At 36.1% G+C, this 22,663-nt stretch overlaps 6 protein-coding genes across 9 annotated transcripts; 2 read left to right on the top strand and 4 right to left on the bottom strand.

Moving 5' to 3' along the window:
• Window positions 1,459-4,622, top strand: LOC105176311 (glucuronokinase 1). Its single transcript, XM_011099077.2, has 6 exons — window positions 1,459-1,916; window positions 2,440-2,589; window positions 3,280-3,468; window positions 3,562-3,678; window positions 3,907-4,067; window positions 4,222-4,622. The coding sequence occupies exons 1-6, from the start codon at window positions 1,716-1,718 to the stop codon at window positions 4,466-4,468; spliced, it is 1,065 nt and encodes a 354-aa protein (XP_011097379.1). The 5' UTR covers window positions 1,459-1,715; the 3' UTR covers window positions 4,469-4,622.
• On the bottom strand, window positions 4,375-6,607 carry LOC105176310. Of its 2 annotated transcripts, XM_011099076.2 has the most exons (3): window positions 6,129-6,607; window positions 5,771-5,952; window positions 4,375-5,497 (listed from the first exon to the last, which is right to left on the bottom strand). In XM_011099076.2, exons 1-2 carry the CDS (start codon window positions 6,519-6,521, stop codon window positions 5,791-5,793), a joined length of 555 nt encoding a protein of 184 aa, XP_011097378.1. In that variant the 5' UTR covers window positions 6,522-6,607; the 3' UTR covers window positions 4,375-5,497; window positions 5,771-5,790. The 2 variants fall into 2 exon arrangements, with proteins under 2 accessions (XP_011097378.1, XP_011097377.1); XM_011099075.2 differs by having other exon boundaries at window positions 5,143-5,952.
• Window positions 8,201-12,682, bottom strand: LOC105176309. Its single transcript, XM_011099067.2, has 15 exons — window positions 12,363-12,682; window positions 11,933-12,081; window positions 11,713-11,824; window positions 11,432-11,578; window positions 10,974-11,078; window positions 10,553-10,636; window positions 10,338-10,453; window positions 10,143-10,244; window positions 9,948-10,061; window positions 9,529-9,585; window positions 9,376-9,442; window positions 9,166-9,219; window positions 8,998-9,072; window positions 8,892-8,927; window positions 8,201-8,516 (listed from the first exon to the last, which is right to left on the bottom strand). Exons 2-15 carry the CDS (start codon window positions 12,022-12,024, stop codon window positions 8,403-8,405), a joined length of 1,275 nt encoding a protein of 424 aa, XP_011097369.1. The 5' UTR covers window positions 12,025-12,081; window positions 12,363-12,682; the 3' UTR covers window positions 8,201-8,402.
• On the top strand, window positions 13,917-17,471 carry LOC105176307 (SAGA-associated factor 29). The gene is made up of 9 exons (XM_011099066.2): window positions 13,917-14,217; window positions 15,098-15,191; window positions 15,486-15,562; window positions 15,960-16,069; window positions 16,245-16,330; window positions 16,495-16,548; window positions 16,778-16,928; window positions 17,030-17,043; window positions 17,198-17,471. The coding sequence occupies exons 1-9, from the start codon at window positions 14,100-14,102 to the stop codon at window positions 17,298-17,300; spliced, it is 807 nt and encodes a 268-aa protein (XP_011097368.1). The 5' UTR covers window positions 13,917-14,099; the 3' UTR covers window positions 17,301-17,471.
• Window positions 17,441-19,910, bottom strand: LOC105176306 (GDSL esterase/lipase At5g14450). 3 transcript variants are annotated; one of them, XM_011099064.2, is made up of 5 exons: window positions 19,648-19,910; window positions 19,302-19,511; window positions 18,778-18,950; window positions 18,256-18,529; window positions 17,441-17,858 (listed from the first exon to the last, which is right to left on the bottom strand). In XM_011099064.2, exons 1-5 carry the CDS (start codon window positions 19,895-19,897, stop codon window positions 17,584-17,586), a joined length of 1,182 nt encoding a protein of 393 aa, XP_011097366.2. In that variant the 5' UTR covers window positions 19,898-19,910; the 3' UTR covers window positions 17,441-17,583. The 3 variants fall into 3 exon arrangements, with proteins under 3 accessions (XP_011097366.2, XP_011097367.2, XP_020554221.1); XM_011099065.2 differs by having other exon boundaries at window positions 19,302-19,466; XM_020698562.1 differs by lacking the exon at window positions 19,302-19,511.
• On the bottom strand, window positions 20,622-22,594 carry LOC105176305 (GDSL esterase/lipase At5g14450-like). The gene is made up of 5 exons (XM_011099063.2): window positions 22,248-22,594; window positions 21,936-22,145; window positions 21,689-21,861; window positions 21,340-21,604; window positions 20,622-21,129 (listed from the first exon to the last, which is right to left on the bottom strand). The coding sequence occupies exons 1-5, from the start codon at window positions 22,492-22,494 to the stop codon at window positions 20,879-20,881; spliced, it is 1,146 nt and encodes a 381-aa protein (XP_011097365.1). The 5' UTR covers window positions 22,495-22,594; the 3' UTR covers window positions 20,622-20,878.

Here is a 22,663-nt window from a genome sequence, read left to right as displayed (position 1 = left end):
ACTACAAAACGAATCTGGATAGGCCCATTAGATTTAACAGAATTTGTAGCGGCCCAATTCCTATTATTTTTTAAAAGGAAAAAAATAACCTACATTTTGTCAACCATTATATTTATAAATAAGATAGATAAAACAATCGTATCACAACCTTTGTCACGTGCCTATCTTTAGTAACCATACCAACACAGATTCATAAGTATGATACAAAAAACACCAACTACTATGGCGTTGTTCTACGAAATAATTGGATAATAGAATAAATCTAGATTAAATGTAGGGTAAATTACATTTTATCATTCCAACTATACTCGTTTTTATATTTTGGCATTAAATTTTTTTTTTGTGTTAACTTATCATATCAACTCTGCGAAATTTACATTTTACCATATATGATCATTTTTTCTTCTTACGAAGGAAAAATCACATGTTATGTGAAAAATATCACATTACATAACTTTTAAATATTAATTATAGTCCGTTTATGTAACACCGACTATATTGGTTGTATAAGAAATAGGGATAATTACACCTCTTCTTTTAAAGTTTGGTGACGTAAATCATCCTATGGTCTCGAAATTACATCTTGTACTCTGGACGCTTGATTATATCTAATAAACAGACCCATCTGTTAGCTAAAACTCATCGAATTTGCTCACTATATTAAAAATGTCGAATGAAGATCTATATTCCCCCCTCATTGACTTATTATTAACTAATTACAAGTCAAACAATTTATTTTGACCAAACTGCTCTTATCCATATCCGTATACTAGTGCATATGATAAGATATATTTTCACCCTTATAAGGGTAGTTTGGTTGGAAAAGATGTTTTTGATCTACAATAAGTCAATCATGAATACACATGGATTTTCATTCAACTTCTTTACTAATATCATCAATTTTAGTGTATTTTTACTATCGCATTGATCTAGTTATTAGATAGAAGCAAATATCATGATTACTAAATATAATTTCTCAAATCATAAGGTTACTAGTTATAATTTCTCAAATCATAAGATTACTAGATATAATTATGCCAAATTCAAAGTAGGACGGGGTATGATTATCCCTAAAAATAATCACGTGTTTAACTCACTATATAACAATAATGTAGATGTGTAATGACATTATTATATATTTGACTCTAGCTCATAAATATATATATATATATATATATATATGGGGAAGCAGATGGAGTAATTGAACCTAAACAATAATTAAACCCAAATTTCTCATAAGCTCGAGTATCCATCATATCAAGTAAATATCCAAATTTTTTTATTGAACTGTTTATTTCTAGCCCAATAAAAAGAAGTAGGCAAAATATGAATTACTTGAGTATACATTAAAAATCAAATAAATGATTGCCTATTACAAATTAAATAAATGATTTCGTCCTAAATTAAAAACCATTTCTTTACTTTAAGTTCAAGAATTCCATATTCAACATCTTGTTAACTTCTTTCTCTCAGAATTGTTTTTGGAATGAAATCCATTTCATAAGATTTAATGGACCATTTATAATTTTCCATATATATCTGATATGTTCACAACAATCACGTCTCTCCATCTCATCCGATGTGCAATCCATACATATAAACAGCGAATCGGACCATATTGTTTATTACCACGTATGACCGAACAGTAATTTTGTGTAAATAGCGGAGCAACTGTCTGCGGCTGCAGGGAAATCAGGCGGGCAAGAATCAAGAACATGGCGACTGAGGTGATCGAGCACAGAGCGTATGCTCGGATCGGGTTTCTGGGGAACCCGAGCGATGTGTACTTCGGGCGTACCATAGCGTTTAGCCTCGGAAACTTCTGGGCTTCGGTCAAATTGGAGCCTTCTGAGCAATTGTTGATTGTTCCCCACCCAACTCACGATCTAGTTCATTTCGACTCTCTCACTCATCTGGTCTCTTTCTCTTTCTCCTTTTGTTGGAAAGTTCTTGTGCTTGTCGTTTCTTGATTTTGATTTGGGGATTTAATTGAGTCTGATTGTGGTTTGGGTAATCGGGTTTCTTGAGATTGTTTCGTTGGATTGAAACTTGTTGCCTTTTGGTTTGTTAGGGGTGACAGAATGAACGACATTAAGGGTTAATGTTGGATCTTTTGAAATTCTACTGCATTTGGTTGTGCCTTTTGTTGATAAATTCTTGAAATTATTTGTTCTTGTGAAGTGCTGTTGCTTTTGACGTAGATCTGATCGATCATTAATGGCAAATGAACTTTAGTTGGGAATTAGATTAATTTGAAAGGGTTTTTATTGATTTGTTCTGAAACCTGAATTTTGATTTTGGATGATTGAGTTCTCCAAATTGTTTGTCTTGATCCAAAGTTTGAAATGTATTGATGGTGAATGTGGTTTGTGGAGTTCTGGTGAAAAGGAGATGATATTGAAGGGTTGATGTTAATTTGTCATATGTTTTCTTGTGTAGGTTAATCGGTTGCAAACTGATGGTTATTATGGAGGTGTACGTCTGCTCATGGCGATTTGTAGAATTTTCCATAGGCATTGCAAGGATAATGGCATCAGTTTACATGAGCGGAATTTCACACTGTCTTATGATACAAACATACCTCGCCAGGTAGTGCTTGTGTCTTACAGTATTTATAGGCTTGGTGCCTGAGCATCATGGAATAAGTACATGATTCTGTGAATTTCTGATTCTTAGCCTTAGGTATAGCCATACCTTGCCCACTAATTGAATGTAGCTCATTCTTCAGAGCCCAATTCATAATTATAGCTTTCTGTCTCAATACAACAGCTAAATACATATCTAAAAGAGGATCACACATTTCCAGCTTTATGCATAAGAGAATGATGTATTATATACAAGTTATTTCAACCAGTTGTAGCATAAGGATTCTGAGATGGGATTCCTAGCTTGGGACAGTGAATATGTTTCATTTGAGGTTTGGATCCTTAGAGCTTGACATTCTTTTCTTATTGTTGTAACTTGCACAGTATTTTGCATAATTTAGATGAAGCAGCAATTTTCTGGAATTGCTTAACCTAAGTTCAAGAACTCCAATACGATATATTCTTGTATTCTGTAAACCAAAGAACAACTTTGGCGATATTTTGTTTATTTTGTATTCTCTTTCTATTAATATTTCTCTTGTATGGAAGAGATTTTTCTTGATGCCTGTCACTGAAATGTGCATGATTCATCCATTCCTCCATTCATAATTCGCTTGGGCACACCATTCCTTTTTTCAGTAAAAATCAGCTAACTATATATATGTATCTTCGTTTTGGTTGTGATCTGAACCAGACTGGACTTTCTGGTTCAAGTGCTATTGTATGCGCTGCTCTTAGCTGCCTTCTTGATTTCTACCAAGTCAGGAACCTGATAAAAGTTGAGGTCCGGCCAAACCTTATTCTCAATGCAGAGAAGGAACTCGGTATTGTTGCTGGCCTCCAGGATAGAGTAGCTCAGGTCTATGGTGGCCTTGTCTATATGGTATGCAGTGAAACTGGTAGTGGTATTATTATTTACTAGAAGTGAAATTATCTTTATCCATTGCGCAATGATTTGTTTTTTGCTGTCTGTAAGGATTTTGACAAGAAACGAATGGAAGAATTGGGCCATGGTGAATATACAGTTATGGATCTGAATCTTCTTCCTCCACTCTATCTTATCTATGCTGAGAACCCTAGTGACTCTGGAAAGGTAATAATCTTATCATCAAAGTGCCACTCTATTCTCAGTTTCTAATCCAATGTAGTAGAAGGCAGATGCAAATGTTTTCTAAAGTTATCCTTAGCCATTGTTGAAAAGAACAAATAATGTACTTTAGATTTTACACTCAATTTATTCACCACTAAAATTAAATTATAGCTATACATTTCGAGAGGCCAGCTCTGAAGCATGTATTGATGGAAGATTATTGTAATACAGGTTCATAGCACAGTTCGTCAAAGGTGGTTAAATGGTGATCAGTTCATTATATCAACAATGGAAGAGGTTGCAAATATTGCATTAGAAGGACGAACGGCATTGATTGAAAAGGACTATGCCAAACTTGCAACCCTCATGAACCGTAACTTTGATTTGCGAAGGTGAGAATATGCACAAAATGTTGACTCAGAGGTTATCGGAGTTTATTTATTCGGAACTTTATATTACTAATCATCTCTTTTTAGTTGCTGTATTATTTCAGTACTTCTATGAACTTGTACATAAGTGATGAATTCAAGTGCATGTTCTATTCAGGCAAATGTTTGGAGATGAGGCTCTTGGGGCTCTAAACATAGAGATGGTCGAAGTTGCTAGACGGGTCGGTGCTGCATCAAAGTTTACAGGCAGTGGAGGCGCTGTTGTTGTATTCTGTCCTGAAGGGCCTTCTCAAGCAAAGCTTTTGGAGGATGCATGCAAAACAGCTGGTTTTGCCTTCCAGCCTGTTCAAGTTGTGCCATCTTTTCTAAATGAAATTGATCTTGGAACTATTTCAAAGAGATGAGAAGTAGAGGAATCCATTCGCCGTATTGCTTTCTAAAACTTCAGGAGTTAATTCTTTCATTTCTTTTGCTTTATGATGCACAATAAGAGTAATTCCAACATGTACACAATAGACTTACGCTCAATACAATAGGATGAGGGTTTTTCTATCTTCACATGATGGGCCTCAAAGCTTTATCTTTGTTTCCCCCTTGTTTCAACTTGTTTTTGTCTAGGAAATTGGGAAGAACTTCCTAGCAGTGCAGAAAGCAGCCTTCAAGCAGTCACTATGTGATTCTCTTAAATCTTAGTGCTCATCGTCTTCATGTCAGATACGGTCACAAGGAACTTGAGGCGGTGGCTTATGAATTGGATATGGTCAAAAGAACAGGTTGCACCCATCTTTCTAGTTCAGAAAATTGAGCAACGAATCCAAACATTGAACCAAAGATTGTTTCTCCAGCGAAGACGACAGAGTTCACTCTAACACATATGCTAAAAAAACTAGCAGTCCTTTACATAGTTGCTAAAATTAACAGTAGACAACCAAGACCCAACAGGAAAGTTGTCAGGTTTCTACCATGCAAGAAACAAATATTTAAGTCTGTTATGAGATACACACAGAATGGAAGAGATGTGAAATGGCACAGTCATTATAAATTTCTCAAAGAACATAGTCCACCTTGTTCCAGCAGCTGACAAAACCTCAAAAATTATAACATATCATGTCTCTTGAGCATAAACAAATACAACACCATACACCGGTAAACAAAAACGGGCAGGTTCAACAGCCTTTTCCAGAAAATTCAAATAAAAATCCATGAGCACAAGGTAACATAGTCATCAATAAACTCTGCGACTATTAATTTCATCTTACAATATCTCACATACATACAGGAGCTCCTAGGCACTCTTACAAGCTCTCCAAGGAATGCTGAGAAGATTCAGACAGATTACATAAACTTCATTCCTAAACCTCCATTGACAAGCATTCTCAAGATATCAAAAACACCACAAGACCAGGCTCAGAATACGGTCGTTCCACAACATACTGAAATTGTGAACGCAAAAGATCAAGAATAAATCAGACACCATATCTCAAGCACCAAAATACGAAATGTTCTTCCTCTAGCTCAAGATCAATCATCAAAGTGCCTGCTATGGGAACACTAGTTTCTATATCTGAAAAATTAACTCTACAATATAACTAATTGAACAACAGATGTCGTTGCACTACAGTTGAATACACATAACATACAAATTAAACAACTGGGGCCATTATACAGTTTGTCCTAATTACTGGTTTTTCAATCAGAACACTTACCACATATTCTTGACAGAAGCCTATTGTTCACCTAATGCCGCCATGAGCTCATGTGGTGATGGTTCCCAAATCGGTAGGTCAATGAGCTGTTGCTTCAATCTTTCTTCATGTGCACTGCACAATGCTTCAGCTACATCGCACAAATTTGAGGCATCCCGAATTATAGCCTCCTGCGCTTCAACCTACAAATTCAAGCTCATGGCGTAAAGAATCAACCAACTCCCTTTTCTTTCTCTGCTTCCGAATCTTAATATAAGAATGACTCTACAGGATGAGAAGAGCATTTATACTATATAATTAAAGGTAAGACACTACTAGCTAGTACATTTGGAGCTCCTGAAAGAGTTTTTTGCATTACCTGAGAGAGGAGATCATCAACGATTCTCTGGCATGTCGCATCTGACGCTGAATGCTGTTCTGAGCTCGAAGCGGCACCAAACGACGTCGTGGGACACAGCTCCTGTCGCTCCAGCAATCGCGCCTGTGCAGTCTCCTCCATTTCCTTCAAGGTGTTCGACAAAAGCTCCCACCGGCTGATCTCTTCTAAATACTTTTCCCGCAGCTTTAGGAGAGCCCTCATTTTCCGTTCACGACGGTGCTTCTTCTCAAGCTCCGGATCCAGCGGCGGCTGGCCGGCCGACGGAGCCCCGCCAGGGTCGATGCGCGGGCGTTTCTTGCGCTTGTGCACGAATCCATCGTCATTTACTAATTCCCACTCGTCGGGATCTTCATAGCCGGCCGGACAGGCCATGGCTACATAAAGTATAAATTTTTGCAAAACCCCGAAATTGAATGGAGGATGTTACCGAAAATTTCGAAAGATTGGGAATTATTTGAGCGGCAAAGCCCGAAAGTCAATTTAAAAGTAGTACGTCATTTTTGGGTTTTGAATATTAACATTTCGCCCCCCACTTGTAAAAAATATTAATTCGTCCCCCCTCAAAATGGAAAAATTATTCTATAACCCATTAATTATACAACATCATTATTTCATTTTCTAGCAAGACTCTAATAAAAGCTTCTTGTCCTGAAGGTGTAAACGAGTCGAGCTCGACTTTAAGTACTAGAGCTCGAGCTCGACGAGCTCTTACAGTTCGAGCTTGAGCTATTATTATTATTATTATATTAAAATATGGGAATCACCAAATTTTATATAATTTATAAGTAATAAAATAGATTGTATACTGCATATTATGTTATAAATATATCAAAATATAGTATGATATTTTAATTTATTGTTGTAAATATAAACTACTAATTAGTTTAGTAACATAATTAGTAAAATATACCCAAAAAAAAATCATACTGAATAATTTAAAATTGTAGAAAAATATCCATTATCTGGAATAATGCGATTGAAATAAATAAAAATATTTTATTGTTGAGATTAATATATATTCACAATCTGCAATAAATTTATATATTTATAAATGTTAGTATTATATTGATATAACTCTCATCTTACATTATTGAACAACATGGATTAATCGGGCCATCAAAATTTAGATCAAACCGTTTATATGATTAAATTTGCAAAAAAATTACGTTTGGTAAAGTTTTATACTTATTAGATATACAGATGTTGAGGTATCGTACTTGAAACATAAGAGTAATCATTCATAACGATGTATCATTGAATCAGATCAGGTGATTTTAAATCATACCGTCGGATATAATCTAATGTACACGGTCTTATATATATATATTTCAATTTGGTATGATTCGGGTGTTTGAATTTTAAGATATCGTAATTATTGATTAAATATTTTGATCTCATTATATATAAATAAAATGATAATTAAAATTGTTCAACTATCATTATTGTTATTATTATCATTATTTTTAAATTAATTCATAGGAATCACTAAATCTCGACATAAAGTTATAAATAATAAAATAGATTGCATAATGCAAGTATGTATCTTGATATAAATATAAAAACCCTAAAATAGATAAAAAAAAAAAAATCATAAGTGAATTACTTGTCAATTTAAGAAAAGTATAACACAATACAAATATATATCAAATATAATATAAAATTTATGTGTCATATTAAATAATTACTTTATAAAAAATATTATAATTTATTGAATTGTTGATTAATTTTTTTTTATAATGATTAAATGTATAAATAAAAATACCATAATTTATTATTATTCAAAATAAAATATATGATATTGTTCAATAACTATAATACATTATCAATTTTGAGTATAAAATTGATAAAGTATTAAATATGAAATTAAATATATAAAAATTTTAATATATATATAAAATAAAAAAAACTCGCGAACCGAGTTTTTCGAGCTCAAAATCGAGCTCGTCCACTAATTTGTCCACTCCCATTTCATATTTCAACTCCCAACTAATGTTATCGTCCAAGAAGACTCATCTACTTCAGAATAAATTTCAATCGAGTACCACATCAATTGCAAAATTGCATTTTTCACCCCAATTTGGTTCATTTTAAATCTATATAGCAAAGTACACAACAAAACTGCAGTTAAGGAAAGGTGAGGCTAACCCAAGAAGGGAAGGAGGAGTACCAGCAGATGATATACAGACATCAGACCAACTATCAAAATTAGAAGGAATTTGTGAACACCAAGATGTTGCAATAACAATAATCTCCCTAACTAGCTGTCGAATTAGGCTGATAGAATCCCAAGCCAGCGTAGTAGCGCCTCTCTGCAATGGCCAAACGATCATGAAACATCGCCCACTCGTTTCTACATCTCTCCCGTACCTAAGCAACAAACCGAGGACTCAACTTCAGAACTCTTCATATATAGTTGAGTTTGAGTTCACGTAACTTCTCATATGATAAGCGAACAAAAAACAAATGCGTTGCTTATAGTTTTATGGAAATGGGATCTCAGAGTGATTCTGGTACGCACTTATATTTTGAGATAATTATACTACCACCCCTGAAGTCATATTACTAAAAACTCATTAGTTTTTATAAAATTATGTTGCAGCTGCTGCAGTCATGTTACATAACTGCAAGCATGCAGCGTCGTTTTTCAACTTAGGTCGTGCTAATGTAATTATCCCTATAGTTTTATGTTCATATTCTCTTGATTGGAAAAGGGATTGAGGGCCGGAGTTAATTGTCACGTACCCCTTCCCAGGGTGCCCTGCCATCCTCCGCTTCACCCTGTAGAGACAAAGTGTGAATTAGAAACGAAGAAGAAACTGATCTACTACAGACAAGATGTCACATATACCTGGTTCCCAAGTGAAGGAACAGTTTGGTGCACTATCCATTGAGAATCGACGACTCCTATTTTCTCATGAGCAGGCTGCTTTAGAGAAAGATGCAGTGAGGTCAAAAGAAGTGACTGTGGACGAGCAACGGAATGACTTTCATGGAATAGAAGTGATAACTAACTAACCTCCACACACATCCTAAGAGCAAAATCGAGCCCCCATCCATGGACCAAGTCATTCTGTAGCAGTACTAGTAATATTTCAGAAACACCATCACCATGCATACTGGTGTTTCGGACTAAAAAATATTTATTTAGCCGTTTCTTGGACATTCTTGTAGTTTTTTTTTTCTTTCCTGTGCTAACAACTAGAAAATTAGAGAAACATCTTCGTACCTGAATCAAATGCCAGACGCAGCGCCATGCATCACGAGAAAATACCGGGGCCATGATCTCCACGAATCTGTTCATCCAAAATTTGATTGGGGTAAAATTGTTCTTTCTTAGGGAAAACACAAGCACAATGATGTAATCAACTGATCTACATACGCTGCACAGGGCGGCAAACGAGGATCTGTGCACCAGCCTGGTCTTTCCTCTGTGCTCCTGTACATAGTTATTGATATTCCGATGTCAACAGTAATATTTAGATTAAGTGAACATCAGTGATCATCTATAAAGCAAAAGGGCGGATCGAAATAAGGGACGGCTGGATTTACATTCCCTTAGGTTTAGACTCACAACTGAAAAAACAATTTTGAAGAATTACAATGCAATCCCATGTAATTATGCTTTATATTACATATCCTCCCGGCCATCCAATCTTCGGGGAGAATCTACAATACAAAACATGATTGCAGGGATTTTAGTGTAATCTCCAAAACTGAGAAGTTTCTTTGTGATATAACCAAGCTTCAGGGGTTTCCATGTAAATATCCCTTGAGATTAAAGGGTTCTTCTGTTCATACTTGTGAACTTCTATGTCCTCTCGCCTTCTCGTCATTTCCCATGTCATTCCACCATCTGGGGATAAACCAGGCTGTGAAATGTGTAATTCATGCTTGTTCACCAGTTTTATATATCTGTCACCAAGGAAGACAATTTCAGTAAGAGTATCACCTGAACAGCTTTCATAAGCAAGATAATAAGCTGTTTCTACTCACTCCTCCGGATCAAAATTCTGGACCCCCAAGTCTTCATCCCAGATAAATATATAATCATAGGGCACCACGATGTCTGGGTGCAAAAAGCGCTTGGCATACCACCTATCAAGAACAGCAATATATATATTATGTTTTCCATCACAAATACAGCCTGAATGGAATTAAAACACATAGATAATTGCTCGTTATAGTTACCATTTCGCTTGCTTCCGCGCGCTTACATGGATAGCCCGTTTTGACCACTCAAATTCATTCCATTCACTTGCCCGACCATCATAGTGAAACAACATAATTGTAAAGTTCCCTGTCAACTGTACGACTTTGTCAAGCAATGAAAACAAAACATACTAATGAGTAGCACAAATAAGTACTCACTTGGAAGAGAGGAAACAGACAAGTTTCATAATTACCTTCCTCACGGCAGCATCAATGTTGTCTTTCTGTTCATAACCCACAGTAAAGGTGAAAAGATATCTTGGTTTATTAATTACATCCTGCAATGTTCGATCAATTAATGAAACTGACCAGAAATGATAAACAGTTCAATTGGAAAGACTGTTATATAGGAAAATCACATGAACTCTGCAACCCTTCAAATTGAATAGCCGTCTAAAGAAGAATGCATGTGGATGAATTTCCTTCTCAGCCATATCAATCCGAATCGAGTTCATGTTCGAAGGCCTCATAAATCCATGTCTTTGCCATTTATATTAGGCAGATACTACGAATTTGGTAGAAAAGCAGAGTGCTTAATCTTTTCTTGGCCTATTGTTGAGGAGCAATGGCAGTTAAAATGAGAAAATCATATGACAATTTGGAAAGCATACACACCTTACTAGGAAACCCCCACAATCTGCGGATGTACAGATCAGACTCAGCCACAATAATACCCGGCGGCAGTCTCTCTGCACCTCGAGGATTAGTTGGGACCCAAATCTGCATATAATCACTTAGAAGTAAGAAATAGTGAAAATTAGGCAGATGATATTCTTCACTCATACGCTACCCATTATAATATATTGAGCTCCTCATTATAGCATACAACAAATAGCAGTCTTCCCCGTGTTCATATCCATGGAACTTAAATCTCATCTAGAATCCTATCAATATCTTTCAGCAACTGAAGGGGTAGTGGTACAGGAAAGGAGTCCACAGATCCATGTTCTAGCTATAAGAGTCGGCACCAAAATCTAGGTATGCCAATACCAATAATTATGGTTTAGGTGGGATTTGAATACTACAGGCAGATAAACAAAAATCCTTAAACAAACAAACAAATAACAGCTAACCTTAGCATTATTAAACTTGTATGAGGTGCCTTTGTGACCTTTAATAGAAGACCATAGGTCTAATAAAGCTTGGTTTGGGAGGCTTGAGTATTTATCCTCAATATAAGTAAGATCAATGGAGGAAAATATACTTGATGGTAAATTAACCTGGGAAAAACCAGATTATGCAACAAAACAATCTTGGTAAGTCGAATTCTAAAGAATCAAACATTGTAGTGACAAACAAAGCACTAAACCATCCAAAAAGAAATCATAACAGGGTAAGAGCGAAGACCGCCTGCCTTTGTCAATGAAATCATAGGAAACGACACCCCCAAATAGAAGCCAAATATAATCCCCACGAAAGTTGTTATAAGTAGCCTCATCCCTTCATTTGTTCTTCTTTTATGCAAGCTGCAGCCAACACAAGGAACTAAACCATCAGTTATGTACCATTGCAAATAGGTAACTAAACTCAATCAATCTGTCGAAAAATGAACCATTTTAGAGCTACAGAATTACTTTATAACTGTGGGCCTCCGGACAGGCAAACCCATATTAATCCCAAACTTTGCTGCAAATGAGCACGCAGTTGTCACTCTGGATTTCAGCATCCCTCAACTTCAGATTGATTAAAGAATCAAATGCACATTATCAGTAATTTGATCAACCTGAAACCCAAAACATAATCCAAAGACTTTCTTAACACAATGAACTAGACTTTCCATTGTCATTCAAATGTAAGTATCAGAATAGGCCAAGTTCGAAATCAAAATCCCATGAAAAAAGATCAGTAAGGAAAGTAATACATGCATGTGTATTAATAGTTCAAACTTGTAGAATATAAATCACCGCCATGTTCAACCAGGTCACATTTTACTCCCAAACTCTACTTACCAAAACACACACACACACACATATATATATATAAATGTGGGGCAATGGCTTTTACCTTTTCAAGAATTCTGAATCACTTTACGACACGAGGAGAGGGAGGTAAAAAAGAAGTGGGGTTTTAGAAAACTCGTGATATGGTCATGAGGGAAGACAAGCAAACCGACGGAAAAACAACTCTCAACAACAAAGAGACGATGATGACTGTGTTACTGAGTTGATTTCCGTCCGAGAAGGCGGATTCAAAAAACAACTTGGAAAACCACTGTGATCATCAGCTGATTGATTGTGTTTACGATCATTTTCTTCACAAACGAGATTTATGTGCGTACGTGAAAAATGTAGACGGGAATCAGTGGACTCCTCCTCCCAGAAAATCAAATCTTGGATAGAGTCCTCGTACCAGAGATTGCTTGTGCGTGCGGGTTTATCTTAATTTTTGTTGTTATAAATAATAATTTATAAATATATAAAAATAATAAATTTTTGTAAATATATACGAGGAAATTTATTAAAAAAAAAAAGGAAACTATTAAATAATAAATGCAATGGAGGAAGTAACTGAGCTTTGTGCATCTATGTACCATTATGTCTCAATTAAGTTCTCCCTTCTGCTGTTATGTTTGAATTTCCAAGTTATATATTTAATTTTTAATAATTGATATAATAATTTTTTTAACTTATTAGAATATAAAAAAAATGAAATATTATTAAGATTAAGTAGTGTATTTTTTGACACATTTTGTATCTAATTTTTTTAATATACTTTCATAAAATATGCGGCATTAGTTTAACTCCAAACAAAATCTAATATTTTTCATAAAAATAAACATTTTGATGTGGGTTTAAAATGTATGTTTCTACTTTTGGAACGATTAAGAAAAGTGTTTTTAGACGGAAAGTTCGAAGTGCATTGGGGGGTGATTTTAACTGTTTTGGTTTTTTTTATAAATAAATACAATTTTATTTTTGACTATTTTACCCTTATTATAATAAATTTATTCAATTTTATTGTTTTTAGTTTATTTTCAAAATTATATATTTAAAGTTGACATCAGAATTTTTAAATGATTTAAATTTTAACAAGAATTAAATTTACACTTCATATATTTAATATTTTAAGTTTTTTTTATATTTTATGCGCTATATCACAATTATATTATTTCGTTAACATATTATTATTTGATTAATTAATAATTTTTTTTTTGCAATCATGTAAGCTTAATTATTGTGTATGAATGAACATTATATTACTTAGTGGGAGCATTATTAAATTCAATATATTTTTTAATATTTTTAAAAATATAAATATGAAATACTGATCGAAATAAAATTTATTTTTTTTGTGGAAAAATAATTATTAGTGACAAACAACAAGTGAAATAATAAACAAAAAAATAACATCTTTTTATAACATAAGGACAAAATAGTCTTTTATTAATTAAGTTTATGTATTACATATTAAATCCTTATACGACGGGTCAATAAAACATGACCCATCGGGCTTGGACACAATCCACGTGGCCCCTATCGGGTACTTCTGACGACCCCAAAGATCTTAGCCGCATGTTGATTGGCAGATTTAAATTTTCAAAGGACTTTTCCACCTGTAAAAATCTCTCTTTCTCTCTCTCTCTTTCTCAGCTAAAACCAAAACAATATTCCTTAAAGAATTTTTTCGAATTTTTCTCTCAGAAATCCTCAATTATGAGGCCAATGATCGAGAACCCAGAATCAGAATCTACTTTCTAGATTCTTCCGAGGAACTGGAGATAGCTAGTGTGAGGGGAGAGCGATGTCGTCGCCGGACATTGCCGGAATATTGGACAACTCGAAGGAGCTCGATCGCTTGAGGAAAGAGCAGGAGGAGGTCCTGCTCGAGATCAACAAGATGCACAAGAAGCTGCAAGCCAGTGAGTCAATAATTACTTGTACTTGCTGCTGGTTATTGTTTAATTAACTCGCTCTTGATCAGAATTAAGAATTCTCTCTCTTCAGACTGTCCTAAATGAGGAAAAGACAAATGTGTCTTAATTCGTTGTGTCTGGGACAATTCGTGATGTGAAAAAACGGTGCATGGGCTTTAATGAATGTGCCGCATAAAGTTTGGTCTGTTCTACGGTTGCTGCTATAATTGGACTCGCCGTTTGTTGAATTTGTATGTAGGATGAATTTATTAATTTATGGGGTGTAGACCAATGGGTCGCCTTGAACAGACAATGTGTGTCCGAAGATGCTTGATTATGTAATGAAAGGCTACAGGATCACCGCTGAGCTGAACATCATTCAAGCTCTAGTTATTTGATACTTTTTCTCTATTCTTTAATACTTTTACCTCATGGAGTTGGGCTCGAATGAGCTTTCAACGGTCAAGCTATAGGCGAATTTGGAGTTGGTAGATCCATAGTTCAGGCTTCTTTAAATCCTTATCCACTAAGGGAAAATCTGGAATTGATTACAAATTGGCATTTTGTAATTTATTTCCTGGTCTTCATGCTGTTGCATGAAGTAATTTTCAAGTGTGTTTTCTATGTATTCTTTGTCTTATTTGTAGGTGAAACGAGTATGGGGTATGCACTGGTTTAACTATAGGGGTAAATTTCATAGCAAAAAGTAGATGATTAGCTAAAGTGCAATTTGCTATTACATTTGATCTGTTTTTAGGACAGTTATCGGCTACTTTACTGATTACATAGTTTTTGGTGAAATGCTCTCTATTCTGCTGTTTATTTGTTTCCGTTCTTCTTTGATGTTTTCTGCTTTCTCTTTATTTTATTTTTTTTTTGCATGCAGCTCCGGAGGTGGTTGAAAAGCCTGGTGATAACTCTCTATCAAGGCTTAAGATGTTATATATCCAAGCCAAAGAGCTTTCGGAGAGTGAAGTGACGTATGTTTGATTATACCCTTGTTTCAGATGTTTCTGATCTTCTGAAAATTCGTTCTCAGTGCTCGTTCCTGCCAATTTAATGGCTTTAAGTTGGAGGCACTTCTGAACTCAGCGTCTCTATCTTGTACTTAGCAAATCTTTGGTTTCGTTCCACCCTTAACATAAAGAGGCGTGCATGCTTGAATTATGTTGCTTTCTTTCTACTTTGTATACCATGGCACCCTGTTGTTAAAACTTGTGTCATGCATAAGGGTACATGTTTGTTCTTAGCTTGTTATTCCTTTATTCTTGCAGTGTTTCCACTCAATTGTTAGGGCAACTGGATGCTTTATTGCCTTCTGGTACAGCTGGGCAACATCGGAGAAGGATAGGTTTGTACCTGCTGTGAAATGCAAATGTTATCCTGACTGCCGAAGCTGTAAACCAACCAATAGTTCTTGGGCTTTTATTCTTATAGGCATGCTTCAAACTTGATATTTTTAACTATTCATCCCTTAACATCTTCACTCATTTTGCTAAAATCCACCACTTGTCCATTTTTTGAACATATTGTACATGTGAATTGGAGAATATAGAAAAAGGTTTTAATCCTTCTCCAACAGAGGGAAACCTGTTCAAGGAAATAGGATAAGATACAGATGCTTATGGTTATCGAATGAGGGTGGAATAATAATGTCATAAAATGGAATTCAACTTGAGCTTGACAACATCTATATAAATTAATCCCCTTAATTTCAGAGTCTTACATTGGAATTCCATGAACTGCAGATGGTAGCGAGCAGAAGAAAAAGAGGATGAAGGCTGATTCAGATGTCTCCAGACTCTCTCCTTCCATGCGAAATCATCTAGAGTCTCTTGCAAATTTGAAGGGTGAACAAGTATGCATTCATTGTATACTCTTTATCCACACATTCATGATCTTGGCAATTTTCCTTTTAGTTGTTTGAACATTGAACAGTCTCTCTCTCAGAAGCTGAATACCATTATAATGTCATACTTTCTTTGTGGCTGGAAGGCAATGTGTTTTTTACTAGAATATTCAACATTGTTCAGGTAGCAGCAAGGGTAACTCAGGAGGATGCTGGAAAGGATGAATGGTTTGTGGTTAAAGTAATCCATTTTGACAAGGAAACAAGAGAGTAAGTGCCGCCCCCTGATTGTAGGAATCTCTGGCAAGCTCTTGTGTTCCCTTGTAATTGATGTGGAAAAAACAGAACATCTAGAACAAACTACACTTCATTTGTTTTCTTGGATTGTGGACTACATTGTTTTTAGCAGATCCCCTAATTGCATCTTTATGTAGGTTTGAGGTCCTGGATGAGGAACCAGGTGATGATGAGGAGGGCAGTGGACAGAGGTCGGCACTTTCTTCTAGATCTATTTGTCAAATTTATTTGGTACTACTATATACATGAATGCTTCAATGTTGCATTCTCTCCTGTATATGTCAATAAACAAAGAAGGTAAGAAAAAAACGTAAAACCTTGCCACTCTTGCCATTTCAGTCATGGCTGAGAGTGGCACTCATACCATGTTAATACTTTTGTTAGTCACTCCATGAGTTTTCTTTGTCTTGTTGGTTTCAGAAAATACAAACTGCCTATGTCACATATTATACCATTTCCCAAGCGGACCGATCTCTCTAGTGTCCCGGATTTTCCTCCTGGGAAACATGTTTTGGCAGTGTATCCAGAAACCACCGCACTATATAAAGCAACAGTCGTCCAAGCTCGCAAGGTATTAATTGATCATTATGTTTCATATACATATAAAATAAATCAAAATTAACTACATTTCTTTTGCATGTCGTCTGATGATGGTGATTTAAAATCGTACAGAGGAAGACTGACGAGTAAGTAACTCTTTACTTCTCTTTGTTTCTTTACAATTCCTTCTTGCATGATATGGAAAGCAAACTGATATTAGTTCGAGTTATTTAAGTTGATTGCAATCTCTTTTCTTTTTTTGTTAGAATATCAAACCGTCAATTTTTTTGCCTTTGACAGTTACATTTTGGAGTTTGACGATGATGAAGAGGATGGATCTTTGCCTCAGCGGTCGGTACCCTTCCACAGGGTTGTTCCTCTTCCAGAAGGATATCGTCAGTGATCCTATCCTGTTAATATCTGTAAAGACACGACAAATGTGCCTAATGCATGTATTTAATTCTATTACAGACAAGAATTTCTGACAGTTCTAATCCGTGGTGTTGCTAGTGCAATAGATTGACTTCTCATGTGACTAAACAGGTGATGATGTATATAAAAAGGTTTTTATGTATGTACCAAAGTAAGAAATCTTCCTGTCTTGGCTAGGACAATTGAATTGCAACATTAGATAACTAGATTGCGCTTACATGCATGGCTACATTCATAAATTTCGCCCTCATGCATTAGAAGAATCCCAGAGCACTGAGATTTGCTCTTGCATGGCATGCACTTGTGATTGGGATCGATGGATCCGACATAGATCCATTCACAATACGGTTTGCTATCCAATGATTTGCAGCTTCAGTGTAATGCACCCCATCCCAGCTGATGATTTTAGAAGGATCTTCACAAGAACCAGCATAAACTTCAGTGCCATTTACATTCCCTTTGTTCCCACACCAAACATCGTATCCAATCCCATGATAACCGCAGCAGATCTCGAAAGGGTCCTCAAATCCTGCAAATGATCAACAAGTTAATAGCAGACGGATTCCACATACGAAGAATTGTTTTATGTTTACAGTCGCTCAAATTTTTGTTTTTACTAGAATAATCATAATATGCGGACATCCATATTTTTTGAAACTACAATTGTACACTTTTGTCCAAAAGAATATCTTTTGCAGCTCTCGGAACGGGATCTGTATGAATTAGGCTAAATTATAACGTTGGATCATGCTCCATACTCCAGCAAAAGTTTGCTGAAATTATGGCTGAAGTCGAATACACAACAAAAATAGGATTATAAATAATAAATTTCGACTCGAACGCAACGTGCTACCAAGAGACATGTCATGTTTGGATTGAAAATATTGAAATTAAATCTAGTTTATTTTGATGAAAATGATGGCCACCTTGATTCTTGGCATTGGTGATCAACTCATACTTGGCAGCATACATGTCAACATAGACTATGGCTGCATCGGAGAGCTCTGCTCTTAGCTTCACAATCTCATCCTTGAGCTCTTCGTTGAACTGCAAGGCTATATCATTCTGGCTCTTGACGCAGCCATTCTCATCAAGATACCCCGGCGCAGGATCTTTCACTTTAGCAATTGCCACCGGCAAACAGCCGATCGGCCCCGTGTTGTGTACCCAGAACGTCCTCGCTCCTCTCTCGTACAAGCCCTGAAACGTGCGATAAGAATAACATAATGTAATTTTACATGGTTCATGAAATGCCATAACTCCTCAAACTTCTCTTACAATAGAATTTCATATCAATACGATGTCTAATAATCACCAATCTTGACACCTGTAGAGTATTATAAAATTATAATTTATCTTCGAACTGAAATATATCATTAGATGAGGTTCCACAGTACTCGGACATTTGTAACTATGGATATATATTAGGGACGGGACGTTCAGCTTACTCGAACTTGTGTTATGAACTGGCTGAGTATATTGGGGACGACTGCTTGTTGGAGTTCGTAGCTCAAACTTCGTATACCTACGGCGACGTCGTTTTGTCCTATGTCTAGAGTGAAGAGAGCCTCTGAGAAGTTCTCAGGTCTTGGGAGTCTTTTTCTAGTGCACTCGTCTTGTGCTGTACATGTTCCAAAAAATTACAAGACAAATTATTAAATATATATTATAAATAATACAAAAAAAATTATAAATTTGGAATCATAAATAGAAGAGTCTCTGAATATTGTAAAATTATAATTTTATCATTTTACCGTATTAATTATTCATATAATATAAGAAAACAAAACATATATATTTTTTTTTGAGAAATTCTAACTTGTGAAAATTAAGTTTGACTAAATTCTACCAAATGTGATTGGTGTACAACTCAAATAAAATGGTCAATTACATAATAATTGTAACACAATTCTATACATGTAAGAATTTTGCTACTCTTGGTGGCAATATACATATTATTGTGTGTACTGACCTTGACCATATAAATAAGCAGTTCTATCCTTAAACTGCGTGAAATGCTCAACTTGGATTTCAAGATTGAAGGGGCTGAGACCACTGTCAAACCAAGATCCATTTGGCCGTAAAATGGTTGCTCCACCCGTTGCAAAGTTCGCCCCGTTCTGGTAACTGGATCCTACTGAATCCAGATACGGACTCAGATACGGTAACCCCAGATTCTCAGCTTTACCACAAACCATACATATATATAAATCAAAGTTGCAAATGACATGAAAAATATAACATTTAGTAGCAACAAACATGTACAGAGTATTCTTCATTTCTTGAAGTTATATATATCTCATTGTACAATTTCTTACCAATAAAGTCTATGATGAGACGGCCATCGGAGGCCCTGCCGACCGGCCGACCGTAGTACGTCTCACCGGAAGGTGATGCTGGTGGATAAAACGCTGCTGCTATCCCTCCAGTGTCTGAATTTGAATCACCAAAGTTGTACATGGTAGAGTAATCACATGGTGGTAAGTTTATCACCTCATCGTCACCATTTGTTCTTATGGTTGGTGATGAGAAAAAAAACCATAAAACCAAATTTATCAAGAACCCCATTTTTCTTTTCTTATGGTTGTCATAGCCATATATATATATATATATATATATAAAGAGAGAGAGAGAGAGAGAGAGAGATGGTAAGAAAGTGATGAGTGAATATTTAATAGTGGAATCCGGTGGGCTGACTAATACGGCCGAAAGGTGGTGGAAAAGGAGATTGACATGCTTCAATGTCATCAACCAGTAAAGGTGCATGCTGCTAGTGGATTTTACCATATTGCATTCTGGCATATATGTATGATTAGTTTATGGTAATAACATAGTTTAACTAATGACAATCTAGTAATTTCTACATTTCTTAGGTGGTCTTACGTTATTCAGATATGTACTACTACGGATCATGACTAGTACAGCTTCATAATTCTCTGATATTCATGCATTGATCCGAGCGCCTGATCCCCGCAATGGGATGAGATCACTTGCTATCGAGTGATCTTGATCTCGACTTCGGGTGTGGGGAAGATCAAGGAGATGAAATTTTGAGAATTAAAATATTTTTTCAGATTATTTATATACAAGTAGCTAGGTTTGGCCAGTAATCTTTTCCAGCAGGTTAATTATGTAAGCTACCTTTTTTTTTCAAGATTTTTATATACAACAACGTTAACAATCAATCTTTGTTGGATTACATTATTAAGATCACTTGCTTCTTATGTATCGCTAACCACAAATATATTGAAAAAACCAGCTTTTGGTGATCGAAATAAAACAAAGTGGATTGTACATAACTCAGTTGTTTATTCTTACCTAAAAGGTTGACATCGACAAGAACAAGGTCACAGTAGTGCTTACTTGGAGGACAAACTAGACAATATATCAATACTAATTGAAATTTCAAAACAGGTGAATTTCAGGGTTCAGGAGCAACCCTGATAAGCATGTCTGATTCATTACACAGTCGATCAAGCTAGGCCTATGATCTTACAAGTTGAGAAACAGATGGTAGCCGATGTTTTTGGACTGTCTCCTAGGACGTGCTCAATGCTTGAGACATGCTTGAGTAATAGGTGTTAATGGGGGATCAGAAAATGAGCCGTTGAGTATGTGATTGGCAATCCACTGGTTTGCAGCCTGCGAGTAGTGTATGCCGTCCCAGCTGATGTATGAGTCAGGAGATCCACAGGAGACTCCTAGGACTTCTGAGCCGTTAACTGATGTTCTCTGCCCACACCAGACATGGATGTTACTATCATGATGGCCACAGCATATCTTCAAGGGGTCCATGAATCCTGTCAGCAAAACTCTAAGGTTTGTAAAAGGGCTGTTGTCTAGAAATGCCACAAGAAATCATGTCGTTTTCTTGCATATGTACTGTTTTATACTTCCCTCAGCCAGTGATTGCCAATTGTTTAGATTCTAGGAACTAAAACATAGCAACAATCCTAAAAGACAAATCAAAGTTTGCAGATGAACAGAAAGACAGACTGAATTTCACTGACCATAAGTTTTGGTATTGCTGATTAAGTGATATTTAGCTGAGTAGACGTCCACGTAAACCAGGGCAGCCTGAGGAAGCTCTGCCCTCAATTTTGACACTCTAGCCTTAAGCTGTCTGTTGAACTCAAGAGCCATACCATTTTGATCCTTGTTGCATCCATGTTTGTCGGTCTTTGCCTTTCTGATGTAAAGAGTGGCTGCAGGTAGACATCCAACTGGCCCTGTATTATGAATCCAGAAAGCCCTTGCCCCTTGTTGATATAAATGCTGAGGAAATACATTCAGACATTTAGGATATTGCTACAGATTTCACAAATACCGTAAGTTGGAATCTTTATGTAAGTAACTCACTGTAACTGCTGCAGCAAGTTGATTAACGATATCTGGTATTGCAGCCCTTAGTTGAGGTGTACTAAGCTGCCTGAAACCAGCAACAAGGTCGTTCTGACCGATGTCAAATGTGTATAGAGCCCTGGAGAATTCTTGAGGTTGAGGACCTTGTCTTCTGTCGGATAGATTCCTAGCTGAAAATTCATTCCAAAGAATGTAAATCATTTTTCCAAGATCAAAAGCGAAGATAAAGTTGATCAAGAATCACCTCTGTGATATATCTCAGTGTTTCGCACTTTGAACCCATCAAAATGCACAATTTGGATGTCGAGTGAGAACGGACTTATGCCACTTTCAAATATTGCCTCGTTCTGCCTACGGATGGCTGATCCACCAGCAGCGAAGTTGGCACCATGTCGAAAGTTTGTGCCTATCGAATCTAGGTAAGAACTCAAATACGGCAGGCCCAAGTGCTCAGCTGCAACATGCAACAAGTCAGTTCAGCATGTTAGATAACTTCATCATAAACTTTTGTTACTTTACTGTGTGCAAAAACAAAGAGATGTTGAGAAGTCAGTACCGATGAAGTCTATTATGAGACGGCCATCTGATGCTCTTCCTGCAGGCCTTGGAAAGAAACTTTGGCCATATGGTGGAGGAATCCGCCCAAATGCTGCTGATATCCCACCAGTATCCGAGTTTGAGTCGCCAAAATTGTAAATTGCTGGAAAATCACACGGTGGCAATAAAGGGATCCGTCGTGCTAAGTTGTCCAGTGCCATTGAAACTAGTATAACAGTAACATAGAGGATTCTTGCACAGGCCATTACTCTTACTGTGTGAGGTTGTTACTGCTCTGATATGAACTTGCATGGATTTAAATAAGAACAAGAAGTTAAAAAGCTGGGCTTGTTCACACCAACAATGTGTTGTGGATTTGATTATAATTTTGGCTTTAACTCCTGATTTTAAGCAGTGGGAGTGGCACTATTCTTG

The sequence above is a fragment of the Sesamum indicum genome, linkage group LG13 (genome assembly GCF_000512975.1).
Source record: "Sesamum indicum cultivar Zhongzhi No. 13 linkage group LG13, S_indicum_v1.0, whole genome shotgun sequence".
NCBI classification, from domain to species: Eukaryota; Viridiplantae; Streptophyta; class Magnoliopsida; order Lamiales; family Pedaliaceae; genus Sesamum; species Sesamum indicum.
Note: the sequence above shows the minus strand (reverse complement) of the source record. Positions and strands in the feature narration are given on the sequence as shown.